Source organism: Anarrhichthys ocellatus, unplaced genomic scaffold (genome assembly GCF_004355925.1).
Source record: "Anarrhichthys ocellatus isolate YVR2014 unplaced genomic scaffold, GSC_Weel_1.0 scaffold25, whole genome shotgun sequence".
Taxonomy (NCBI): Eukaryota; Metazoa; Chordata; class Actinopteri; order Perciformes; family Anarhichadidae; genus Anarrhichthys; species Anarrhichthys ocellatus.
Genome location: NW_022280055.1, coordinates 175789 through 199321, shown reverse-complemented (window position 1 = coordinate 199321; position 23533 = coordinate 175789). Strand labels below are relative to the sequence as shown.

Sequence of the window (23533 nt, the reverse complement as noted above, 5' to 3'; positions counted from 1 at the left end):
TCTCCTTTGTCCGGCTACCATGTTGAATGTATGTATGTAATGTCATCCATCTGTCATTATGATGCTAGATTGTTTTCTAATTTGTCTAAATGTCACATGTTGTAAGTGTTGATTTCTACAATAAAAACAATGGCCCAGTACACTGAAGCACTCATGTTAGTGCAGCATTATTAATACTGGATCATTGTTGCATTATTGCAAGCAGTACTTAAACACTGAATTTATTCAAGGTCATTTTAGATACTAAGAAAGTTGGCTTCAAAATGTAATGAGTTACGAGCGCTTTATTATGAAAACCAAAACTAGACCAGAAATGTTGTTGCTACAACATCCGGTTTGAGTGTGTCTAGTTCGCCGCCTGTATACATGAAATGCTAACGGCTCATGGGTGCTGTCAAGACTGTTTTTTGTTTCTGGTGATAAACACAACTAACCAATAATGTCGCTGTCAACTGCACGGTCTTTCTTATCAGAGGCTTGTTATGGCGAACAAGAACTTGATGCCAATTCCGCTCTCATGGAGCTGGACAAAGGTACGTAAGCTAGTTTGCTAACACGTTAGCATCGGTTGTAGTCTGATCCTGAGTGTTGTGTATTCTCTCCATGTGTTGGTTTTTGCGCAATGTTACTGTCGAAATGAGACCTCCTTGCCTTTGTTGTGACCTGTGACAATGCTTCCGTCCCAGGGCTGCGGTCGAGTAAGCTGGGGGAGCAGTGTGAGGCTGTGGTGCTCTTCCCAAAACTCTTCCAGAAGTACCCGTTTCCCATCCTCATCAACTCTGCTTTTCTGAAGCTAGCAGACCTCTTCAGACTCGGGTATGGATGCTTCACGTGGTATTAAGACAAATAGCTCATTGACAAAATGTGAATGCTTTCCAATTCTGATTATAACTTATCTCCAAAATGCCATATGTACAGTTGTCAGTTTGTTAGGTACAACAGGTCAAAAGTAAAGCAGTCTATGACAAGATTAAAACAGCAATAAATCTAAATATTACACTCGCCTCTCAATAATATACAAAACAATTAAACTGCACCGCTAACTACATCCTGAAAGTACACTTATTAACGTGTGTATGGCGTGTTGTCAGTTAAACTGGTTTTATTGTGGCACAGATCCCTCTGTTTATAAAAACTTGTTGCTCTGATTTCAGGAACAATTTTCTGCGCCTCTGTGTGCTGAAAGTAACTCAACAAAGCGAGAAACATCTGGAAAAGATCCTCAACGTCGACGAATTTGTCAAAAGGGTGTTTTCAGTCATCCACAGCAACGACCCTGTGGCCAGAGCCATCACTCTGAGGTAATAACCGCGTAACGCACCAACATCTGGTAACGTTGTACTACTCTACAGACCCAGAGAGGATGAATGACGCCTTTTTGTTTCTATTCAGGATGCTTGGTAGTTTGGCCTCTATCATCCCAGATAGGAAGAACGCCCACCACAGTATTCGCCAAAGTCTGGACTCCCATGACAATGTGGAAGTAGAGGCAGCCATATTTGCTGCTGCAAGCTTCTCTGCACAGTCAAAGTAAGGGAAAGTGTTGCCTCACCTGAGCTGTTGTGCATATATATATGGGATGATGTTTTGTATACGATACATTTGGTGTGTTTTTCTTATTTCAGAGACTTTGCAGCGGGGATTTGCAACAAAGTCAGTGAGATGATTCAAGGTAAAAATCTATTCAATACTTAAAAGGTCATGAGGGGATATTCTGTGAATACATATTTTATGTAATCCACAAATCCCTCATGGATGTCCAGCAGGTGTTCGTAGACTTGTTTTGTCTTCTGTGTATTGACCGTCCTCTTGCACTCATTTCTCAACCTCAGGGTTGGACACTCCAGTGGATCTGAAGCTGAAGTTGATCCCCATGCTGCAGCACATGCATCACGACGCCAGCTTGGCCTCCAGCAGCAGAGAGCTCCTGCAGCACCTGGTGAACTCGTACCCCTCCACCCCCATGGTCATCGTCACCCTGCACACCTTCACCCAGCTGGCTGCCTCCTCCCTCATCGACATCCCAAAGCAGGTAAAACCATGACAGAGCTGTGCCTCATTGTTATAGGTTAGGTACTGTAGTGTGACGTTCACACATAGAAATGTATACCTTTGACGTTTGGCTGTTAATCAGATGGATGTCAGGAGACATCGTAGTCTTTTATATGTGCAGTACACAATTGAGCCACACGAGGGAGCCTAAATGTTTGTATTGGTCTGATCACTGTAGCCCACTTTACATTTAATCTAATATTAATATACAGTTGCAGCTCCTCCTTCAATACCTGAAAGGCGACCCGAGAAAAGCCGTGAAGAGACTCGCAATCAATGACCTGAAGCTTTTGGCTAAAAAGGCCCCTCACCTCTGGATCAGAGAAAACACCCAGGTAGAGATTCAGTGTCTGACTCTGCAGTGTTGTCTTGATGGAGGTTTAAACTCTGCAGGTAATCTACTGTGTTTCATCTCCGCAGACCCTGTGTGAATGTGCCTTGTCCAGCCCTTACAGCAGCTTGAAGCTGGGGATGTTGTCCGTCCTCTCCACGCTCTCTGGAACAATAGCAATCAAGCAGTACTTTGATAACTTGACAGGTTGTGTTCACTTTTAAATACAAAGACCAAAGCATTCCTTATGTAAAACATGTATTTTTGCTGCTGATTCTGTTGTGAAGAAGGGATCAGCTCTAGACTGATGGGCGCTCCTCTCAAACATTCCTCTCAGGTGGCTCTTCGGTTCTCCCCCGGCTCACTGACCTGGTTAAACTGGCACAGGAATGCTGTTATCATAGCAACCTGGCAGTGGCTGCTCATGGGGTCATAGTGCTCTCAAACATCGCCATTTCCTGTCCAGAAAAAGGTGAGTTACAGCAAATAGATATTTAGCTAATTAGGTATTCTTCTAATCAACAGGTTTTGCTCACTTCTAACCCGCTGATGTTTGCTCTTAAGGCTGAAAGTGTTGCTGTGTTCCTCCTCCTCAGATATAGTGCAGCTGGAGCAGGACACAGTTCTGGGAGTGGAGTCCCTTCTGATGCTTTGCAGTCAGGACAGCAGTCCCAGCGCACAGGCCACGCTCAAAGTAAGACCACTTCAGAGCCACGGCAAAGGGCTTTGATTGGATGAATAGGGATGGGTACATTTGGTATGCGTTTGTATCACATAGTACAGAAGGCTGTCACCTTCTGTAAAGTTGCATCAAATGCCCAATAATTTAGTTTACTTATTGTATGATCAGAAAGTTTCTGATTTAACTGCTTGTGTTGGTAAAACAGTTTGGCCTCTTTCGGTGTTCATCTCTAACATCTGATGGAAAAATGACTGCAAAATGATTTTTGGAGCCTTGCTCATTAACAGTGACAGCCATAAGACCAGCACACGTTACCAAAACTCACTGTCATCCACCTCCTGGAAATGTAAATGATTGTGTTGACCGTCATCCATCCCATCTCTACATCATGAGTTAGTCACACCCATTCTTCTACTTCCCTTTTTCCAACCCTAGACAGCCCTCACCTCATTGGTCAAACTGCTGAAAAGTCGCCCGCATCTCAGCCAATTGGCGGTGGACTTCCTGCTCGGCCAGCTCCACTTGTCCTGCGACTCCTCTCGCGTTCTCATGTGCCACGCTCTGGCCGCCATCGCCACCCACCTGCCGGTGCTGGGCGACGGCATGCTGGGAGATCTGGTGGACCTCTACAGAGTGGCCAGCCACTCCTCAACTGACAAGCAGCAAGAGCTTCTGGTGAGAGATTGTGCCCGAGTCAGACATCAGTAGATGAAAGAGTTAAGGGACTCGTAGCAGCATTTATCTATGTTCTGCATGTGCAAACCTGTTTACAATTAGGACTAGAACTTGTTTTTTTTACTGCTAACCCACAACTATGTTTAAATAGCTGACATGCTCTCGTATTTATACTTGTATGTCTCTTTGGGATTTCAACGCTCATCATTCCCACGGCGATTGCTGCAGGTTTCCTTGGCAACAGTGATTTTTGTTGCCAGCCAGTCGTCTCTGTCGGCCGAAGTGAAGACCGTCATCAAACAGCAGCTGGAGAACGTCGCTAACGGCTGGACGGTGTACCGCATCGCTCGACAGGCCTCACGCATGGTAATCTCTTCTGCTCGTGCTTAACCAGACCTACACTGTAAAAAGTATTTTTGTTGAGCTGCTAAATGCCTCCCGAGGCAGAAGCATCCATTTGTTAGAAGCCACAAGATAGCGCCGCCAAATACCTGCGACTGAAACATAATGGAGTATTACCGTTGATCTGCAGGGGTGCCACGAGTTCTCCAGCGAGCTGTACCAGAGTCTGCGGACCCGCGTGGCGTCGGAGCACTTCTACTTCTGGCTGAACAGCTTGAAGGAGTTCTCCCAGGCGGAGCAGTGCCTCAGTCACGTGGAGGACGGAGACTACAGCGGAGCCATGACCGCTATCGCCGAGGCCCTGCGCTCCTACCAGAAGGGCATCGCTTCCCTCACGGTCGGTTAACTTTCAGGCCTCTGCGTGTCAAAAATCACGAATACAATCCCTCCTTCTGCTTCATTAATGGAGGTTAAAAGCTGCTGATACTCAGTCTGGAGAGTATTGTAATGAAGCTGATTTCACAGCATCTCAACTTGTTAATGGATTAAGTCACCTAACACCTGATTGTATCTCGTTAGGTCGACTCAACGAGACACCGTGACGCCGGTCAGCTGTCGTGTTTATGTGCTGTGATCTGATTAATCCCTCCCTCCAGGCCGCCAGCACTCCTCTGAGCCCGCTCACGTTCCAGTGCGAGTTCATCAAGCTGCGCATCGACACTCTGCAAGCCCTGTCGCAGCTCATTTGTACCTGCAACAGCTTAAAGACCAGCCCTCCTCCCGCCATCGCCACCACCATCGCCCTCACCTCAGGCAATGACCTGCAGCGGTGCGGCCGCATCGCCATGCAGGTAAAACACTGATGCAGTCACGTTGTAACGTGCCGCAGCACACCACATACTCGCCATGGCATCAATTTCTCAACATTTAGGGGAAGGTTTTGACACGTATTGTTAACCAGGACCTAAACTTAATTAGAGGAGATGAGATGATTAATAGCCCGGGTGTCCAAATGTAGTTAATTCATCAAGCCTCTGCCTTTCTTCTTCTTCTTCTTCTTCTTCCCCCAGATGAAGGTGTGCATGGATGAGTTCAGAAGTCTCGCAGCTCGCTACGCTGATCTCCACCAGTCGTCGTTCGACGCCGATTATGCCACCCTCTGCAATGTGGAGCTGTATCCTCAAACGTGCCTCAGTCACCTCACACGTTTCTCTGTTTTGACTACCCTGGTTACTCCGCTGTATCTTTAACTGTCTGCTGCTCAGGCAACAACAGAGCTGTTTGCTGGTCTCCCATGTCATAGAAGCACTGATACTGGACCCACAGGCTGCAAGGTGAGAGCTGCTGTAGTCCACAAAGCTGGAACAGTTATTCATGGTGGAAATTTTTAAATGAAATGTTGAGGCACAAGGCCACCTTTAGCATCTGTAAGCTACAAAGCCGGGCTTGTTCGACGACCTCGGATGAGACCAAAATAATGTTTTATTTCTCTGTTCTCCCTCTCTTCCTGCTCGCCTGCATATTAAACCTTTTAAATGTTTCATATTGAGAGAAATGCCATCCTGTGTTAACCAACTACAGCGTGATGTAGGTTTTTCTGTAAGCTGCACATTTGCTGTAGATGACAACATAATGAAAGTAAATGCACTTTATTTAACTTTATGTTACTTGAGTGTTTTCCATTGACAATGCTTTGCCATAACATGCATCCCTGCAGGCTTCCTCCTGGCAGTCATGTCTGTAACAGATCGTCTCTCTTTCTGTAATCTAGCTTTCAGGAGTACGGTAACCTGGGCTCGGTCCAGACCGAGAGTGAATATGAGCGCCGGATGATGTCTGTCTTCAGTCGTGTGTTGGAGGAAGTGGAGGGCCTCACCCAAAAACACCCTCCTGTTTCACACCTGGTAAATCCCTTGTGATCACATTACTTATGCTGACAATTTAGCTGCAAGGTGTCCAGAAGTGCAGATGACAGACAAACGCTCTGCTGATTAATAATGTCAATAACTTGTTGTTGTTGTTCTGCAGCATACAGGTTGTCTCTGTGATGCCGTCATAGCTTTGCTCAAGGTCCCGCTGTCTTTCCAGAGGTATTTCTTCCAAAAGCTCCAGTCAACAAGCATTAAGGTACAGTAACAAACTTTATGTTCACTTTAATTAGAAAAGCACAACAAATGAACGTCCCAATTTACAACGATAGATGCCAAACAGATTGTAAAACTTGAGAGACAATAGAGAGCTCCCTGTACTACTTTCTATTACCAATGTATGATTTATCTCCTGATGAGATAAATAAATGCAGTACAGTTTTAGACTTACTCTTTGTGTAGTTTTATTACATTTACATATCCTCGGGGCAACACTAATTACAAAAGCAAGAATGTGAAAAGCCACACCCTCATGACAGATAACGTTTTTCGACATACTGTACAGTTGCAGCTTCATACAACAGTCTCTGTTTAGCGCTCTTAAAGCTGACTGATGTACTTCCTTTTACGAAAAATGTCCAGCTTGCCCTCTCTCCTTCCCCACGAATGCCGAGTGAACCGATCCCAGTGCAGAGCAGCCAGCAGCTGACTCTGAAGGTGGAGGGGGTGGTGCAGCACGGTTCAACGCCAGGACTCTTCAGGAAAATCAAGTCTGTCTGTCTCAATGTCACTTCAGTCCTCCAGAGCAAGACAGGACCTGAGTACAAGGTATCTAGTGTTTGCCTTCCTCTCTGGTTAATGCTCAGATAGGGTGTTCTTAATCCGTACAAACAGTGTAAACACAGCTGAATGCTGTATTTATCCACAGATCACACTGCTCTGATGTTTGCACTCGCATCTGTTGCCGTCTTGCTGCTCCAATGATAATAAGACCGACTCCCATATTTGTCTTTTCCCTGTCAGGTTCCACTCGACACTAAGACCAATGAGATTGATCAGCAGGTAGAACCCCACAACGACTACTTCAGCACCCAGTTCTTGCTGAACTTCTCCATCTTGGGCACTCACACCGTCACCGTGGAGGCCTCCGTGGTGGACGAGACCGGCATCGAGTGGAAGACCGGGCCCAACACGACGGTGTCGGTCAAATCCCTGGAGGACCCGTACTCCCAGCAGCTCCGCCATCAGCTGCAGCAGAGTGGAACTCAGCCGGCTCCACAGAGGAGTGCATACGCTCGCTTCTAGCGAAACATTCTCTCAGCGCCTCAGCGTTAGAAACAGTTTTAGCTATAGTGTTGTTGACCTGTTTTGTAGCGACTGAATATGTACATACTTTTTCAGTGATTAAAAGACCAGATTTAATTTTAACGCTGCATATTGTGTGTAATCCTTCCGAGGTAATATTAACCAGGTGTAAAGGACGCTCGGTAATGCAGATTGACGGTACACCCAAAGGATTTAACGTGTCATCTATTCTATACTACATGAAGTGTAACACCATAAAGAGCCATCAGGGGGCAGAACATGGTCATTAAATGGACATCACTGTCTAAAGAGCACTAACATCTCCAATGTAAATTTCAGACATGTCTGAATAACAACTTTAATACATCAGTATTAAGACTTTTTGATTCGATAGTTGCACGTGTTTGTTCCTACAGTGTAACGTTTAATATCAACCTGTAGAATTATGACCTTAAGCTTTTCATATATACTCTGAAGTTCCAAACTAGCTTCAATTCCAACATATAACATAACACAAAATTGATGCAAACTCCAATAACCCACGCGTTTTCCGGTTAAAATGTAACTAAATTCAACGATTTTAACGGTGAACTCGCGCATGCACACTGGTGACGTAACCTGAAAAGAACTCTCTGTCGGTAATGAGTCCGGATGATTTGAAATTAAATCATAGGATACAGTCACTGGATTAGGAAAGTGTTCTTGTTCGTGGATAGTGAAACCATCAGTACTTGACATCAGAGTCTGCGCACTTAACCGCTCCAAACTGGCGTCAGGTGAACGAACGCGAGCGTAAAGTGAGAAAGAATTAAAATAAAAGTTACGTACCTTGTTTTCAAAATAAAACGTTTTGCTGAACATAGAATGTACATTTCCATACCACATTTAAAACCAAGGAAATACAGTTTTAAATCTCACATAAAATTGAAAGTTAGTCTGAGCTAATTCAGAGAATGGATTTATTCAGATGATCCTTTAACGGTAAGAAACATTTCAATTATTGCCTTTCTTAATTGCAGACTAACTAATTTTCCAATTTGTACAATATTTAAGATATGTATGTATTCGTTTTCCCTCTTTATGTCAATATGTATTGATGTAGTTTTCCAATGCTGGTCATTCTTCACACTGTATCACGTTGGATAATTTAATTGTGTTTTATGGAATTCACTATTTAAGTTTCATATTAAGTGATGAAGGTCTTGCATTATCATACTCATACGGGTCATATTATATGTCGTTATGTATTCAGTATTTGCGACACCTTCCTACATTTGACGCTTTTATTTTAAAGGCAATGAGGACTCACTTCCGTTCGTGCTCTTCTGATCTTTTGTGTACATTGGCGCTGTGTGACTCGAGGTCTGGAGGAAGATAACGGGTGCTATACCAGCCTATAAACTAAAACATCGCTGTTCTTTGCACTTGATGTTCCTATGTCGGTTACAGTTTATAACCAGCTGCGGTGATTCCAAGTCCGGCCCAAACCGCATCTCGTCCACACTCGCAGATGGGAGCCCAGTAGCTAGCTGAAATTGACGAAGACGACGATGATGATGATGCATCAGTGGAATTATCCCAGTGTCTCCGACTGAGATGGAGCCAGCGACGCTCAAGTGGAGCTGCTTGCTAGCTAGCTAGCGAGCTAACGGTGCCCGGTTCACTGTTACCGAGCAGCCCTGGATTACGTGAGCTAGATGGGCGCTACTGCAGCTCGTTGCAACGTTATCAGACATTTACACCCATGAGAGACACTGACCATGTCGACTAGCACATGATGCTAACGTAACCGTTAAAGGTTAGCTACACGTGACAGGTTTTATCTCATTTTTAACCATTAGATACATCTCTGGCCGTCCTTGGGTGCTTCAATTACATTAATTGGGTGAGTATGAGCCACCAGATTTTTGAATTACAGGGTCTGACTATAGTCTGGATGAGGCGCTTTGCAGCAGCCCCCCAGACATCCTCGTTCACGTTTGGTGTTGTCTCCTGAAATACCCGAATACTTCAGTTTGTTAGCTGTATCTGTTATTTGTGTCAGTGTGTTTTCGCCATGGTGTTGCAGTCCACGGGTTGTCACACCCGAACATATCTCCTAACATCTGTTCCCGTTATGCTAACTCAGCTGCTAGCTAGCAAGTCATGAAGCGATCCCCCCACGTCACGTGCGACTGGTCCTTTTATGGTCCTGTCTGTGCATTCATTGCTTTAAGGACTAGCTATATCAGGCAAGTCACGAGGAATAAAATAGCCACATTTCAGAATAAAATAAACAAATAAATCCGAAGACAGCGTCCACTCCGCGCGTGTCACATTTTGAAATGCCGTGAAATAGCCTCACCCTCCACGGCAGACTCGATCCTCTGGGTGTCCAGGGTGTAACGTTGGGATTATTTGCGGATTTGTATCGTGCTCCGAGCACACTAGTTTGTTTACAGTCACACGCACATGACTCGTCTTCTGTCAAACAAGCCCCGACGGAGATGCTAACAGTTCGCTGTGTCTCTTGTTCCAGACGGTGTGTGTCAGGATGGCACAGCTCTTGGACGGGTCCGGCACACTGGGCTGGGTTCTGCTCAAGTCTGTGATCCGTTTTGTGTTCATGCTTTTCAACAACTGTGTGGCCATCCCGTCCTACTGCTTGTACCTGGTGCTCCTGCAGCCGCTCAGAATATGGGACAGCACTGCTTTCTGGCACATCGAAGGAATAATGTTCAAATGGTTGCTGGTCATGGTGTCTTCATGGGGCTGGATCGCAGGTTACACAGGTATCCACACACACACACACACACACACACACACACACACACACAGCCATTGTTCCACTGCTGCCTTGCATGCAAAGAAGTGTTTTGCATGCAGGACTCTGTGTTAACAGCTTCCTGATGCACCCACAAGATTGTTCTCAAACTGGTTAAGATGCTCCTCCAGTTTGATTGTTGTGTTTACCTTTTGAGTATCGGCGACAAGCATCTGTTTCACTGGAGAGAAAGAAAACCTGACAATATCCGAAAAGCCAAGAAATTTGGTTAAAAACATTTCTGTTCTGTTTGCTAAAAATATTGTTTTCTAACCCAAACAAAGATGGCAGCTGTAAAACAACACGTCTTTGCATAATGAATACAGTGTGACCCAAAATGTAAACATTTTAAAATCAGTCTGAGACAGAATGATGATGAGATAAATGAATGAAATGCGTGTCTTTGTTTTGAATCATGAGTGGCACAGCTGCTTGTTGCTCCACTTTCAATGGAGCGTTTCCATATAGTCAACATAACTTGCTGCTTTAACGGTGGTGTCATGAAAACGCCTTCATCCTGAAGTGCACAGTTTAGACTATTCCTATTTATTACAGTTAGATATGATCACATTTGTACTATGGGTGCACCGGGCACTGTTGAGCCTTCGCTAGTTCCAGCTCCTTAAATGTGAGGATGTGCTGCACTTCTTCGTCATCAATGACAGTGAATGAATTACCTTTTTGTTTTGGACTTTGGGGAAGACAAAACAAGATATTTGAACATGTCTCCTTCCACATATATGGTTTTGGTAGAAAACCAGCAGGATATCCTGAGTGCTTGTTTGTTGGTTCCTCTCCGCTGGCTGGTTGAATCTCTTGGAAGGGATTCAGGCAGTCAGAGGTGTTTGGTTGCACAGAGCTGCGAGCAAAATGCTTACAAATTGCTAAGTGGTGAACACGGGGCGCAACAAGGCATGCTGATTAATAATGCAACGCGTGCAGCCTATAGAACACCTGGTCTTGCGTTGAGTAACAAGTGTGATATTCTCTGATTGACAGTTTTAGGAAATGAGACACCATACGGCCATGTCATGCAAATCGGGGTTTAAGTTACATTTCGACTATTGGATACATACCTGTCATTTTCAATCTGGCACTTCTTACGGTTCGGCTCATGTGGATCAGCTCAGAAGGGCGACTCCTGCTAGACTGCTGTCAGATATTGGTCACATTACAAAAAAACCGAGCTCTGAGTAGTAAATGCGTATGGAATCATAAATAATGACAATATCAACATGGCACCATCGCTTTAGTGTAGGGGTCAGTGTTGTGACCCACAGCCAAGGACACTTTGACAGTGATGGTTCGATCCCCTCCGTTACCTTTCCCCTCAGCCCTCAGTCTCGTGTAACGACCAGGTCACTGTAATGTGAACGACCGTTGAATCTGAACAACACGCGTAGTTTAGATGCTCCAGGTTTCATCCAAAGTCACAGTTTTATTGTCACATTCACGGTGCGCGTTTGTCTGCATTCTTTACAAGTAACAGCTGTAAGTTATATACGTGTCGGTATCTGTACCCACCGGCTCCCAATGCAAACGATTTCAATACAACAAATTCCTGCTTGTTATGTTGCATCTACAAAAAAAAGACAAATATTACATTTTGCTTGCGTAGTTACGTGTCGAGCATTGTTTTTTGTTCGGTCTGCACTTGCCGAACAGTAAATGTGTGTCAGCGAAACGGGGATACTCGCTCAGAGCTCGACACGCTGCAGTCTGGAAACTGAGCTGAGGATGTTGCATCACCTCCACAAGAGGAAGCTGAACAATAGTACTTAAATTCAATACAGTCATGTCGTCAGTTCCAGAAGCTGACTTATACTGTTGCCATCTTTATCGATGGGACAGTTTAGATGTGAAGACGCAGGATGATTTGTTGAAAAAATGTTAGGTCGCAAGCAAGCAAGACGGGGGAGCTTGTGTCTTGAGAAGTTGAAGCATTTATTTATTCACACACACACACTCTGCACAGCTTCGTTACTGCTAACTTTATACTCGTCACACACACGCTCTCTCTCGCCTGGATACTCGCTAACGTTACGCAGGACTTTCAATACACCGCCGTGAACTCTAACGGCACACAATTCATCGGTTATCGTAACAGCTGGGCAGCTTGTGAGGCACCTCAACCACCGCCTGCATGCAAAGCACTAATCTCGTCAATGAATGATTGGTTTACGAGGGTCGGCTATCGGTCAGAAAAATTAGCATCCCTATCTTTAGCATCATAAATCATATAGCAATATCAGTCAATCATCATAATTGGATTTTTTTTGTTGAAATCATTCAGCCCCAGTTTAAATGTTGTAAAGTAACAAATGACTAAAGCTGAAACAAAATACAATATTAGAGTAGAAATAAAGTTTTGCAAAATTGTACTTAATTAAATGTACTTATTTACATTCCACCACTTAGTTTGACTCATCAAGTGGAGGGTGAAGGTAAGAGTGCCTGTGGTAGTGTGAGGTGAACTCTTGTTATTCTCGTGTGTGTCATGAAAGGTGTCTTGAGCTCTGAACTTGAAACTCGAGTCAGAGCTGTGCGCTCTGCATGCCGACAGCAGGACCGATGCATGTTTATGCCTAGAATACACACCAAAGAGACGAGATCAGACTAGTTCTTTAGGTGTAGATATTCTTGGTACAATATGAAAGGCTGTATTATTTGATTTTAGGAAAGATTTCACTCGTGAGAAGCAATTTAGCATATTCATGTAACTCCAGGCGGATATTTTCCCCGTTGTTTCTGTAGAAATTCAGTCATGGCAACCCAGTAAACTCTGAACAACTGAGCTTCATTCCTTTTGAAAGATACTCAGTCTATTCAAGAACAATCTAATGATAATAGTGCTATCACTAGCTTAACTCATAAACCCTTTCCCAGTGTGTTTTTAGTTTATTACACTCGGGTAATAGCATTGTAACGACGGCTAACGTGAGATACTTGCACTTGATTGTTGAGCCATGTTGCTGTGAACTCAAAGGCGTACTCGGATACTGTTTATGTTCTGCCGATTGCGCCTCTGTTCAGTCACCGGCACATTTAACATATTATGGTGATTACAATTGGCAAGCCCACTTTGCAGGATTAATTTAGATCGTTTAAATACTACGATTCTGAGATCTGTCAGTTTCATGCGTCAAGAATGAATCATGCTGAAAAAAATCCATGTTTGTCCAACAGTTACACAAGTTAGCCACCCCAGGTATGAGCATTTAGCAGGAACCAGCGTTATTTAGTGGCATTACTGTTATGTGGTTACTTGTGTTGCCACTTGACCTAACCCTCTTCTCCCATGTTGTTGACAAAAGCGCATGCAGGCTGATCAGCGTCCCACACACACAACAGTGGGCACAAACAGGATCTGTGAAGAGATCCGAGACGGTGATTTAGAAGATCGCAGACAGTTTCCTGGTTTTGATGAGGATGCATTGAGATCCAATCCCTCAACAGCAGTGCATAACAGCTTCTCTCCTTCCGTTCTGACCTTTCAAAATAAAAGCCCTAGACCTAGAGGCAACTCAACAAAATAGCGTAATATATTTTGCACGCTAAATGTCTGGACCTGTAGGCGAGACAGTCTGTCAGTGAGCTACAGACACAGTGGCGTGTGTAACCCCCTGAGCCCCTGACCCCCCTCAGTCATGTAGTGTAAAAACCACAACAACTTAGTCTCACGATCACCTGTTGGTGGCGGTCTGAACGGGGCCTTTGATCATATTCTGGATGTGATGTCAACATGAAGCACAGAGTAACCTGGTTCTTCAGGTCTCTGTACACATAAACATCATCCAGACTTCTGATCCTTGTCTGGATGAATTTGTGAATATTTCTTAGTCCTGTGTGATTAGTAAACAGAATGTCTTTGGGTTTGGGACCAGAGACCTGTTTGAGGGGTTGAGATGCCACAACGTCCTTCTTTTTATTTTTAAATGAAGGGTTAATCCGCTGATTATTCCCTTGACTAATTGTTTGCTCTATAAAATGGAAGGTATCGTCATTTCTCGTAGCCAGAGTTGATGTCCAAAACCCCAAAATATTCAGTTTACTATCGTATATGACAAAAAAAAACAATAAATCCTCACATTTGAGTAACAGAGACCAGAGAACCGGCTCAACATCATTGCTTTAAAGAATGGATCAGTGTGTTGTATTCTTCTAAACCAGGAGACCATTTCTGTGTGTAGCATAAGTTAAATATCTTTTAAATGTTTTGGTACAACAACGATCAGATCTCACTAAGCAGTAGTGAGGGCTGGAGTGAATTCAATGTGTATCACCTCACTTTGAAGCTATAAAAGAAGCTGCTCTTGGTTTGTTCCAGCCTCCGTGCACCCACACACGTGTTATTAGTTACTCTGTTGATTAGACTTCTTCTCTGGACTGTGTGGGTGTGTGCAGATCACACTTGATTGACATTGCTCTTAATGTCCTGAATTATCTTATTTGCACCTGTTTGACAGACAATTTACAGCTTTGAGTTTTTTTTTCCTGTATATAGGCCATCGCATGTCAGATCCTCATCAGATTGTCTCCTGTTTGACGTGAACATTTCTGGTATTTGAAAGCTTTTATTCAGGGACTGGTCTTGCTTACAGCCTTTGGTAAAATTGCATGAAAACACACTACAGGACAAGATGCGCGTGCAGTCATGTTGTATAAACTGCATCCCAGCACAGAATCATGGCACTGCAGCTTTGGGACGAGAGGCCAATCGCATCACTTTTGTTCTGAAGCCCTGAAACACGTTTGCGTAAATGGAGGCTGAATGTTTCATTCCCCCCGTGTGCAGAAAGGCTGTGCAATATTAATGTGGATCGAACAACACATTATGTGGTGAATCCATATTTTAATGTTGTGTTGGGATGTAAATGATACAACAAACCTTTGGAAGCAACGGATGGTGTCAAATTAGCTTTTAACTTTTAACGAGGGCAAGAAACAACAGGCAAGAGAGCCATTTACTGCATTAAACCAGCCTAACCCAAAAATAGAATTAGGGTTCAAAATCCTGAAAATATAAGCAGTGTTCTCGGCTCTGAACCCCTGTGGGCGTGTCCACTGATTCTGCCATAACCACATTGCCATAACATCACGGTTTCATAACCATTAGAACTGTAGACGCTATGATATCTGTGGTGTCCTGTGAGGTTGACTGCACGCCGTTTAGCCGACCACCGATACCGGATTAGATGGTGAGCCTGCAAGCGTGTCTGTCGTGCTGCTGCGCTAACTGTGTCGTCTCTCAAAGACAATTTCCCTAATGTATTCCATCTGACAGATGACCCGTCTCTCTGATATCGTTTGTACCCGTCCCCCACAACAATGGGGGACTGCAGCACGTATGAAACGAACGCTCCTTATAAAACGACATTGCCTTCAGGGTCCATTCGCCCAACACACCGCCGTCAGGTGTCACAGACGTGTCATTTTTCCAGAGGTATGCTCTTGATTCCTGTTCTCGTGAGAGTTGAGCTTATTCACATGTCTCCTTCCCCCCCCCCCCCCATCATTCCATTTAGTTTTTTTAATCGCTCCCTTGTGAGGCCGTTGGAAGATTCATAAGATTGCCGTGTCACCAGGTCAAAGTGCATGAGAGAAGCCAGAATGAACAATGATTAACACGTCGTCACTTACATCCTGTAATCTATGCATAACCTCAAATGTAAATGCAGCTGTGGAGTGGGTTCTGTGATATCTGCTAATGAACTGTTGAGGGACTTAAGTTGTGCGTTCGCGATACACGACTACGTCTCAGTTTGAACACGCGGATTAGTGAGCAGCAGGTAGAAAGTGGGTTGACTTTCAAGGTGGAACGAGACCAGCTTGCAACCTTTTGTCGTGAAGAACTATCCTGTCAGTGAAACGAGTTTTCCTTTTCCTGTGAGTCATGCAGAAATGGTTACGCTGACGGGTGGCTTGATATGCCGTTTCTCCTGACAGCAGATCTTATACCTCATATCAACATAAAAGGCCTGCTATAGTTGACGCGACGAACAGAGTTTAGTCGATTTATTTATAGAAACCTCTTTGCTTGCTCGAGTGCATCGATACTGGAATTGTAGTCCTCGGATAACTTGGTAATTAAGAAGGTTATCATTTCCTGGTGATGATTTTCTCAGAGTGGAACGATTCCTTGAAGATGCGCTTCAGATATCACATCTCTTAGCAGCGGCCTCAGTAATCTGCTGTTAGCTTGGCTGCTGTGGAAAAGAAGAAGTCACATGGCTCATACATAAGAGGAGAAACTCATCACAGATGCATATTGTTTATGCCAAAGTACCATGCAGCATAGTATGTTACAGCAAGTTCTTCACAATAGTGATGACGCCATCACGTTCATGGCTGTGACCATACGGTACGCTGGACTACTACTACAAAGACTGCTGCTCCTAAAGGAGAAGAAACACGGCTGTCCTTGTGTACTCATAGTTTGTGTAATGCCTTTCTTTATTTCCCCGGATAGCTTTTGACGACCCTACAGAGCGTGAATGGCCTTTTCTGTACAAAGACAGAGCCATAGTAAGAGCAAGAAAGTGAGCTTTTACAGTCAAGAAGAGGTGGGAGCTAAATAAAACATCTGTCTGTTTCTCTGTGTGAGCCTTTGTTTGTCTGTGACTCGCTCTTTGATTCTGAGGGACGGACACTAAAAACCTAATATTCATCATCTTAAACCACAATGTGGCGTCATGTTTTGCACAGCAGGATAATGTTGTGGTCCTTTTAACGTCGTATTTCTTGTAGCTGTATGGTTTTGTGTCGGTGTCTTGTCCGTAGACTGTAGGTGTCACCGGCAATAAGCCATAAACCAACTTCCACAATGCCGAGGAGGCATTTACACTATCGGTAAACTCATATCTCATATTCATGGACGACTTTATGGCCTTTGTGGCCTTGTGAAGAAAGAAGTCTGGTATTGAATTATAAGGAAACAAAGGTTGAATATCCAGCAAACAATTTGATTTTGCTGGCAAAATATAAACTCAAATGAAGATTTATAAGACTTTTAGATTTATTTCAGAGTTATTTATTTTGCACAATTCAAACAATAAAATTTAAAATAATCAAACATAACAGAGATAAATGCATATCACAGTGCAGGAAGAGACAGAAAGCCAACTGGGCTTATATAATATTAGAATTTTACAAAGATAAAATGAAATATGCATAAGACATTACATTACAACAAAACAAAGAGAGAAAGAAAAGAAAAGAATAATGTAATTGTGTGTGCATGTGAGAGTAAGCATGGGCTTGTGTTTGTTCAGGGTTGTTGGTTTATACACCTGCAGTAACTCTTAAGCAACGGTAATGCTACAAGTCCCTATGAGTGAGACAACTATAAATGTAATATAACAGCTAAAACAAGAAAGACATGAACACTAATACATAAAAAAAGTTACAAAACAGCAATTAGATTTTCTTTCAGGCATCTTTTAAAACATTTTATTTGTTAGGTGGGAAAAGTCATTCCATAATTTGGTTCCCCTAAATCGTATTGAAAATTGACCTCTGCTAGTCAGTAATTTAGGAGGATGAAGATGTGAAGATTGACGAATTGAATTTATAGTAGGTCTTCAAATGATCAGGAATATTCCCTTCACCTGAAAGTATCTTACAAATGAAAACACAAGTTTGTGAAATATTGATGTCATAAATAGTAAGAATCTGCAATTTCTGAACTAGAGGAGCAGAAGAGAAGTGTGACTCTGATCGGGTTGCGATCCTAACAAAATGTTTCTGGAGGACCAACATTTTTTGCAGAGTAGTAGGAAAAGTACTCACCCAAACTACATTACAATATGAAAGATCGGGATAAATGATACTGTAATAAAGAATAAGGAGACAAGATGTCCAACTCTCCTTATTATTCCAATAGATTTGTTTATTTTTCTACTAACAGTCAATATCTTTACTCCAACTTAAACTCAATAATAATTCCTAGGAATTTTGTAGATGACACTTGAGGCATCTCAACAGATTCAATTTTAATTTTTGATAAATCCTTAAAGTACAAATCTTTGCCACTGAAAATAATAAAATTTGATTTTTTGATATTCAAAGAGTTTATTTAATTTGAACCATGTAGCATAGGCAGTTAACAGACCACCTGTTTCTAAAGCATTTAAAGGTGAATCAGCATTATTTTTAATAATCCCTACACCTGTAAATAGTGCTTTTATCCGTTAACTATTTGTGACCGTCGGATGATCGCATGGACCAGGTTCAAAAACTTAAGAGGTGCACTGATGCAATGTTTGCCTCACACAGAGCTGGAGTCGGTCAGAACCGTCCAGAACTGTGGCGATTCCCAGCAAACGATTGCAGCTCCGGGCTGAAGCGTTTCACCTCCGAGGGTTCTCCGTTCATATGCAGAGCTGTTGAAGTGCGTTTAAATCGCAAAGGCAGCTGATGTGGTCTATAGGAGGGCGATTGTCGTTTCTTCCTTTTGTCTGCAGCTCCTCTGTGTGTCCCATCGACGCTAAGACACAGATGAATGGTTAGTAGAGGAGCCTGTGTGCTCTGAGGCATGATGATGTAAATCAGAGGGCTGCTGGAGATCCACTCCTGGAGGTGCTGATGGAGACGCTGGTCATTGTCTGCTTTGGTCAAGTAGAAGCAAAGCATCGCTGAAAGTTATAACCAGAAGGGTTCAATGATTTAACGCATAGTAGACTCCTGTTGAAGACCACGCCATCAGTAGTTTTTATTAAACGTTAATGAGTTGATGTGTTCAGTGATTCACAGCCTCTCTAATATGATTTAACATTGATTCAGTTCAGAGTTAATAGAATTTGTTGTTGACATTTGGCCTTTTGCCGATGACTGGATGTTGTGTACCTCGGTTCCTGTGACAGTGCTCTTCTTATATTTTCAGCAGTGCTTTATAGATTTATGTACATTTTAAATAAGCTTATGACTTTAGTGATTTACCTTCAACCGGGTGCTTTGGAAGAATAGACTGTGTGTAAAAAGAAGTGGACGTAGCTACCGTTTTGGCGGCCACTTTTTTTTGTTTTGGTGACCATATTTGGACGAGGGGGAGGAGCTAGGGAGGGATGTGCTTTGCTTTAATTCCATCTCTAATGACAGCTCACCGTGATAACAACCTGTCAATCACAAGGTAGCCACTAAAGCGCACCCTCGCTTTATTGGCTATTTTACTTTAATGGGACGATGAAGATCATGCTGTATTGAAGAAGACGTGAAACTATGAAGAGCTTTCTGACAGATAACTCCTCCTTTCAACTTAGCCAATTAGGCCTTCCTCTTGTCCGCTTTTTAAAGCGAGCAACAGGAACAAAAAAGTATTTGTTACTCTGGCCCCCCAGGTACAGAAAGCAAGCGCTCACACAGAAAATGTTCCTTTGAAGGGTCAGTTTTTGGGCAGCTGTTGATTTTTGCTGAATTTCACAGGGTACTGGTTCTATGTGGTTAGTTGGTTAGTGGTTAGTTCTATCTGTGTAGTTGGACTGTATCTCAGACTGTGGAATCAGTTTTCTTATATCTTGCATATCCCGCTAAAAAAGCAATTAGTTTTTATTGTTTTAGTGCTTTTACTCGAGTTAATTTTAGAAAAGGTTTGGTGTGGTTTTGATAGAAACGTATATTTTTACAATGCCAGTATAGGCGTTGATCTAAAGGCAGATCTTCGACTGGTCACATGACTACAGAACCTTTTTATATCACATTTCTTGTGTCACCGTCATTTCAATGGATTCCTGTGCTGCATGCCACGGACACACGATCATAAGCTTTGATTGATGTGAAGCAACAACAACTGCCTGATCATTGATTTGGTGTCTAACTAAATCCGCTTGATGATATCAATCCAAACCATTTGGCTTTGACATTTGAATGAAGCTGACCGTAACGTCACAGGAAATAAGTCAAATCACCATCTTTTCCAATCATGATCAACATTGTTGTTGTTCTGTGGGTAGATGAGACCGTTGTGTACCTGTCGGCAGTGTTACCTGTACCAAAGAACTGTAGCTCACAGTCTATTATTTGTATCGCTTCGATAGAAAACAAAGCCGTGGTTCTGTTCTGAGCTTTACGTTGACGCCGTATGTGGTTTCACTGAAGAGAGAAGCGTTATTTATGGACGTAGACATGCAAATAAGCCTGATCTCCTGTTGTAGCAGAGTTTAGAACCTAACTTGCTGCTTATCCAAACAAAAAGTGTTATTTCAGGAAGGGAGCTCCCATACCAACAAGTCCACTGATGATGATGATGCAAATGATTCAGTTTTGAACTGAGGATGTTATCTTTGTCGAGTGTGATCGTTACTAAAAATACATCAATGCCACCTACAAAAGAAATGCGTACACAAGGGCAACTTCTGATGCTCAGTAGAAATGATTATGCTAATATTTTATGTAGGACGTGGGAAAATGTGATCTGTGACTCTAGAAGGCGATAATGAAATGACAGCTGATATAATTTACCAGAATGCCTTAAAATAGCCAAAAATGCTTTTTGAGCAATAAACGCACGTTTTAAACAATGTAGAAATGCATCACTTTGAATCATTTTGATAAACCATATGATAACTCAAGTTACTACATCTTTTGCTATTCTTATATATTCATTAATAGACTTTACTTGGATGGTCGCCCAAGTATATTTAAGCATTTTTATGTTTTATTTCGATGTTTTTAGGTTGTATGTCTGTCCGGTCCGTTCTCGTGATATCTCAGGAACTTCTTGAGGGAATTTCTTTACATTTGGCACAAATGTCCACTTGAACTCAAGGATGAGCTAATTAGAATTTGGTGGTCGAAGGTTACTGTGACCTCACGAAACATGTTTTGGTCCATAACTCAAGAGTTCATATGCTGATTAAGACAATATCACACGGAGGCGGTGATTCTAGGTTTTTGTTATTTTTATTGTATCCGTCCAAGAGAACGGCGCCATCCGTGATCGATCAACAACTGGACGATCTTACGGCTGCATCAGAAGCCACACATGACGGTACAGTCTGCGGATGATTGCTCAGATGATCAGAAGGATTTGAAAGTCTGGTTCTATGAAATTAAATTACGCACCATCCCTTCTTGGACCGTTTCCTCTGCTCTGCTCAGAGTGGTCAATAGTGAGAGTGATTGTGGTGCCGTTTCCTGAAACTCGCTTCTCCTTTCTCAACCACAAGGCAAACATTTTGTCATTCCCTTTCAACATGGATTAATACACATGACGACTAATCTAGTACAGAAAACAATGCCTACAAATCTACTACCTACTTGTGGAAGCATGGGAATACATGTTTGCTCTCTGATCTTTGTCGGGAGGATACGCAGATCACACAGCAGACAGTTTGTAGTGAGGGAGAGTCGGGACACTTGGGTTTAACAACTACAGACCATGAGAGTAGGTCGGATTTAAAGGGTGTAACATTCACCGTTGATATACAAATTGGATTTCAGTGTTTGTATACCAGAGAACTCTCACTTCAGTCCATTTTAATTGTTTTGACGCAATGAACCACAACTGGCTGACTCTCCAAGGTGTTTAAATCAAACTTGTTGCCACCACGTTTGTGGTTACATTGTATGTTAATTACTTTGCAGAACACCTTTAAAACCTTGTTAACAGTTTTCAGTGAAATCTGGTGGATAGAGTTTTTAATTTGGATCTGGATCAGTGATTTCAAAAATATATAATTTACCACCTTGTTTAACCGTAAGTGTCTTATTTCTTTTTCCTTGAAGTAACGGAGTGGGGTGACGACGTACGGCCCATCTCTGAAGACGAAGCCATGGTCATCGTCAACCACCAATCCACAGGAGACGTGTGCACCCTCATGATGTGCCTGCAAGACAAGGGCATGGTAAGACCAGAGAGAGAGACGTGTTACCTCATTCTATCCCTTTTTAGGAAATCCAGAAATAGTACCTCAAGATTGAACAGGGACACGTCGGAGTAAATACCAGCCATGCAGATGTTTTAAACCTGCAGGGTGTTCGGCATCATCTGTATTGTGCTGAACAGGCTGCTGCCTGGGCGTGTTTGTGTGTCTTTGTCACTGCAAACAGGGAGTTCCTGAAGAATTGCACACATTGCTCTAAAAAACACTCTTAACGTTGAGTCCACACTGCCGGCCTGAGAAGCGTTGTGACTGCTGCCTCTACATAAAGGCACAGAAAGATGCTGGAGGGCTTTTATTTTTTTAAAGGAAACAGGAAGTGTTGAGTTAAAAATAAAAATGTCCTTTTTCTCTACAGATGTAGACATCTGAACTGTGGCAATGTTGCTAGTATGATGTCAACATACAGTAAAAGATCATTTTCACTGTCTAGTTTTTGTCAACCGTGCACGTCACATGTAAAAGATGGACAAGACCTCGGTTTTCTAGAAGAGAAGCAGCGGACGGCCAGCCTCACCTGAGCCACACTGCACACACAGGTAGTGTGGCTCAGGTGTGAGCTGAAGCTAATTATGTTTGTTTTAAGGATGGTTGTTAACACAGGCCTCAGTTATCAGTTTGTTTAGCCAGAGGATGGTTGTTTATGAGTAGTTTTAGTAGAACCGCTGAGAGCCGGAGTGACGGGACGATGCGTTTTTCAAGTCAAAACAGTCGAGGCGGACGGCCTCGCAATCCAGTGCTGCGGTTTGTTGCATTCAAATTACGAACTCCGAGTTGGAGCACACAGCAGAGCCTCTCGGGCAGCCGGCAGCAAGAGTGCAAAGGTTTGAGGGTTGGCTGCTTTGCATTCTTTCACACCGATCATTTTCAACATGGCAAGGAAGTGAAACGTGTCCAAACATCAGTGCACGCACGCACGCACGCACACACCCACACACACACACACACCCTTTAATGGGATACTTTGTACACTTAAAAGTTCATGTGGGGTTGTCTGGAATGGTAAACAAATACATTTAAACATAACATCTGTGTTGCGTAATCAAATGTATTAACACACAAAGTTAGCTATTACAGAGAGGATTTGAGCCGAGAAGTTTTTTTGCGGGGGGAAACAATTTCCTTGTTTGGTCGTAAGACATAAACAGACAAAGTGTTGCTATTGAAACGTATCTGCATTCATTTGAACAAGAAGTCTGACTGGGACAAAACTACAGCAGCTCTTCTTCAGGCAGGAATGGCAGCTCACAACAAGATGTACAACTCCATACTGTTGTCTGTCGCTTTATAGCTGTGTTGACTGATTAGCCTTTTCCTCAGTTAATTAGACATTGTTAGGGGCTCAGCTGCTTAATTGCCAAAGTTGACGTGTAGCCACTGCACAATAACACACAGACGTAGCTTCTTTTCCTCAAACGTACCTTCAGCAGCAGACGTGAGTTTGAAAAGTCACGTTATCGGCTCACTCTTCGCACCATATTCACATCGCGCAGCTCGCTGTCCTGCCATTCAAATCCTGCTGGAGATTGGCTGTGAATTCTGGGACGGTGGCGTGTGTGTGTGTGTGTGTGTGTGTGTGTGTGTGTGTGTGTGTGTGTG

General features: G+C 43.1%; 2 protein-coding genes across 2 annotated transcripts in view; both read left to right on the top strand.

The window, feature by feature from the left end:
• Positions 1–340: 340 nt before the first annotated feature.
• Positions 341–7932, top strand: ints7 (integrator complex subunit 7). Its single transcript, XM_031861856.1, has 20 exons — positions 341–533; positions 687–816; positions 1155–1301; positions 1393–1530; positions 1626–1672; positions 1833–2032; positions 2265–2387; positions 2473–2590; positions 2721–2855; positions 2980–3077; positions 3501–3740; positions 3969–4106; positions 4273–4479; positions 4739–4933; positions 5153–5256; positions 5348–5416; positions 5854–5986; positions 6111–6209; positions 6593–6778; positions 6974–7932. The coding sequence occupies exons 1-20, from the start codon at positions 440–442 to the stop codon at positions 7253–7255; spliced, it is 2883 nt and encodes a 960-aa protein (XP_031717716.1). The 5' UTR covers positions 341–439; the 3' UTR covers positions 7256–7932.
• Positions 7933–8558: 626 nt separating this feature from the next.
• lpgat1 (lysophosphatidylglycerol acyltransferase 1) overlaps positions 8559–23533 on the top strand; it is a 32739-nt gene continuing 17764 nt past the window's right edge. The window contains exons 1-3 of the mRNA XM_031861528.1: positions 8559–9140; positions 9774–10026; positions 21780–21898. Of these exons, the coding sequence (XP_031717388.1) occupies positions 9789–10026; positions 21780–21898 (357 nt within the window). The 5' untranslated portion in view covers positions 8559–9140; positions 9774–9788. The remainder of the gene's footprint in view (positions 9141–9773; positions 10027–21779; positions 21899–23533) is intronic.

What these genes read in the sequence shown, in the direction of transcription:
- ints7 (XM_031861856.1), top strand. Translation starts at nt 440, where the DNA reads ATGTCGCTGTCAACTGCACGGTCTTTCTTATCAGAGGCTTGTTATGGC. An exon ending in AGTCAGTGAGATGATTCAAG is followed by an intron (nt 1,673 to 1,832) that starts GTAAAAATCTAT and finishes TCTCAACCTCAG; the next exon opens with GGTTGGACACTCCAGTGGAT. An exon ending in TCATCGACATCCCAAAGCAG is followed by an intron (nt 2,033 to 2,264) that starts GTAAAACCATGA and finishes ATTAATATACAG; the next exon opens with TTGCAGCTCCTCCTTCAATA.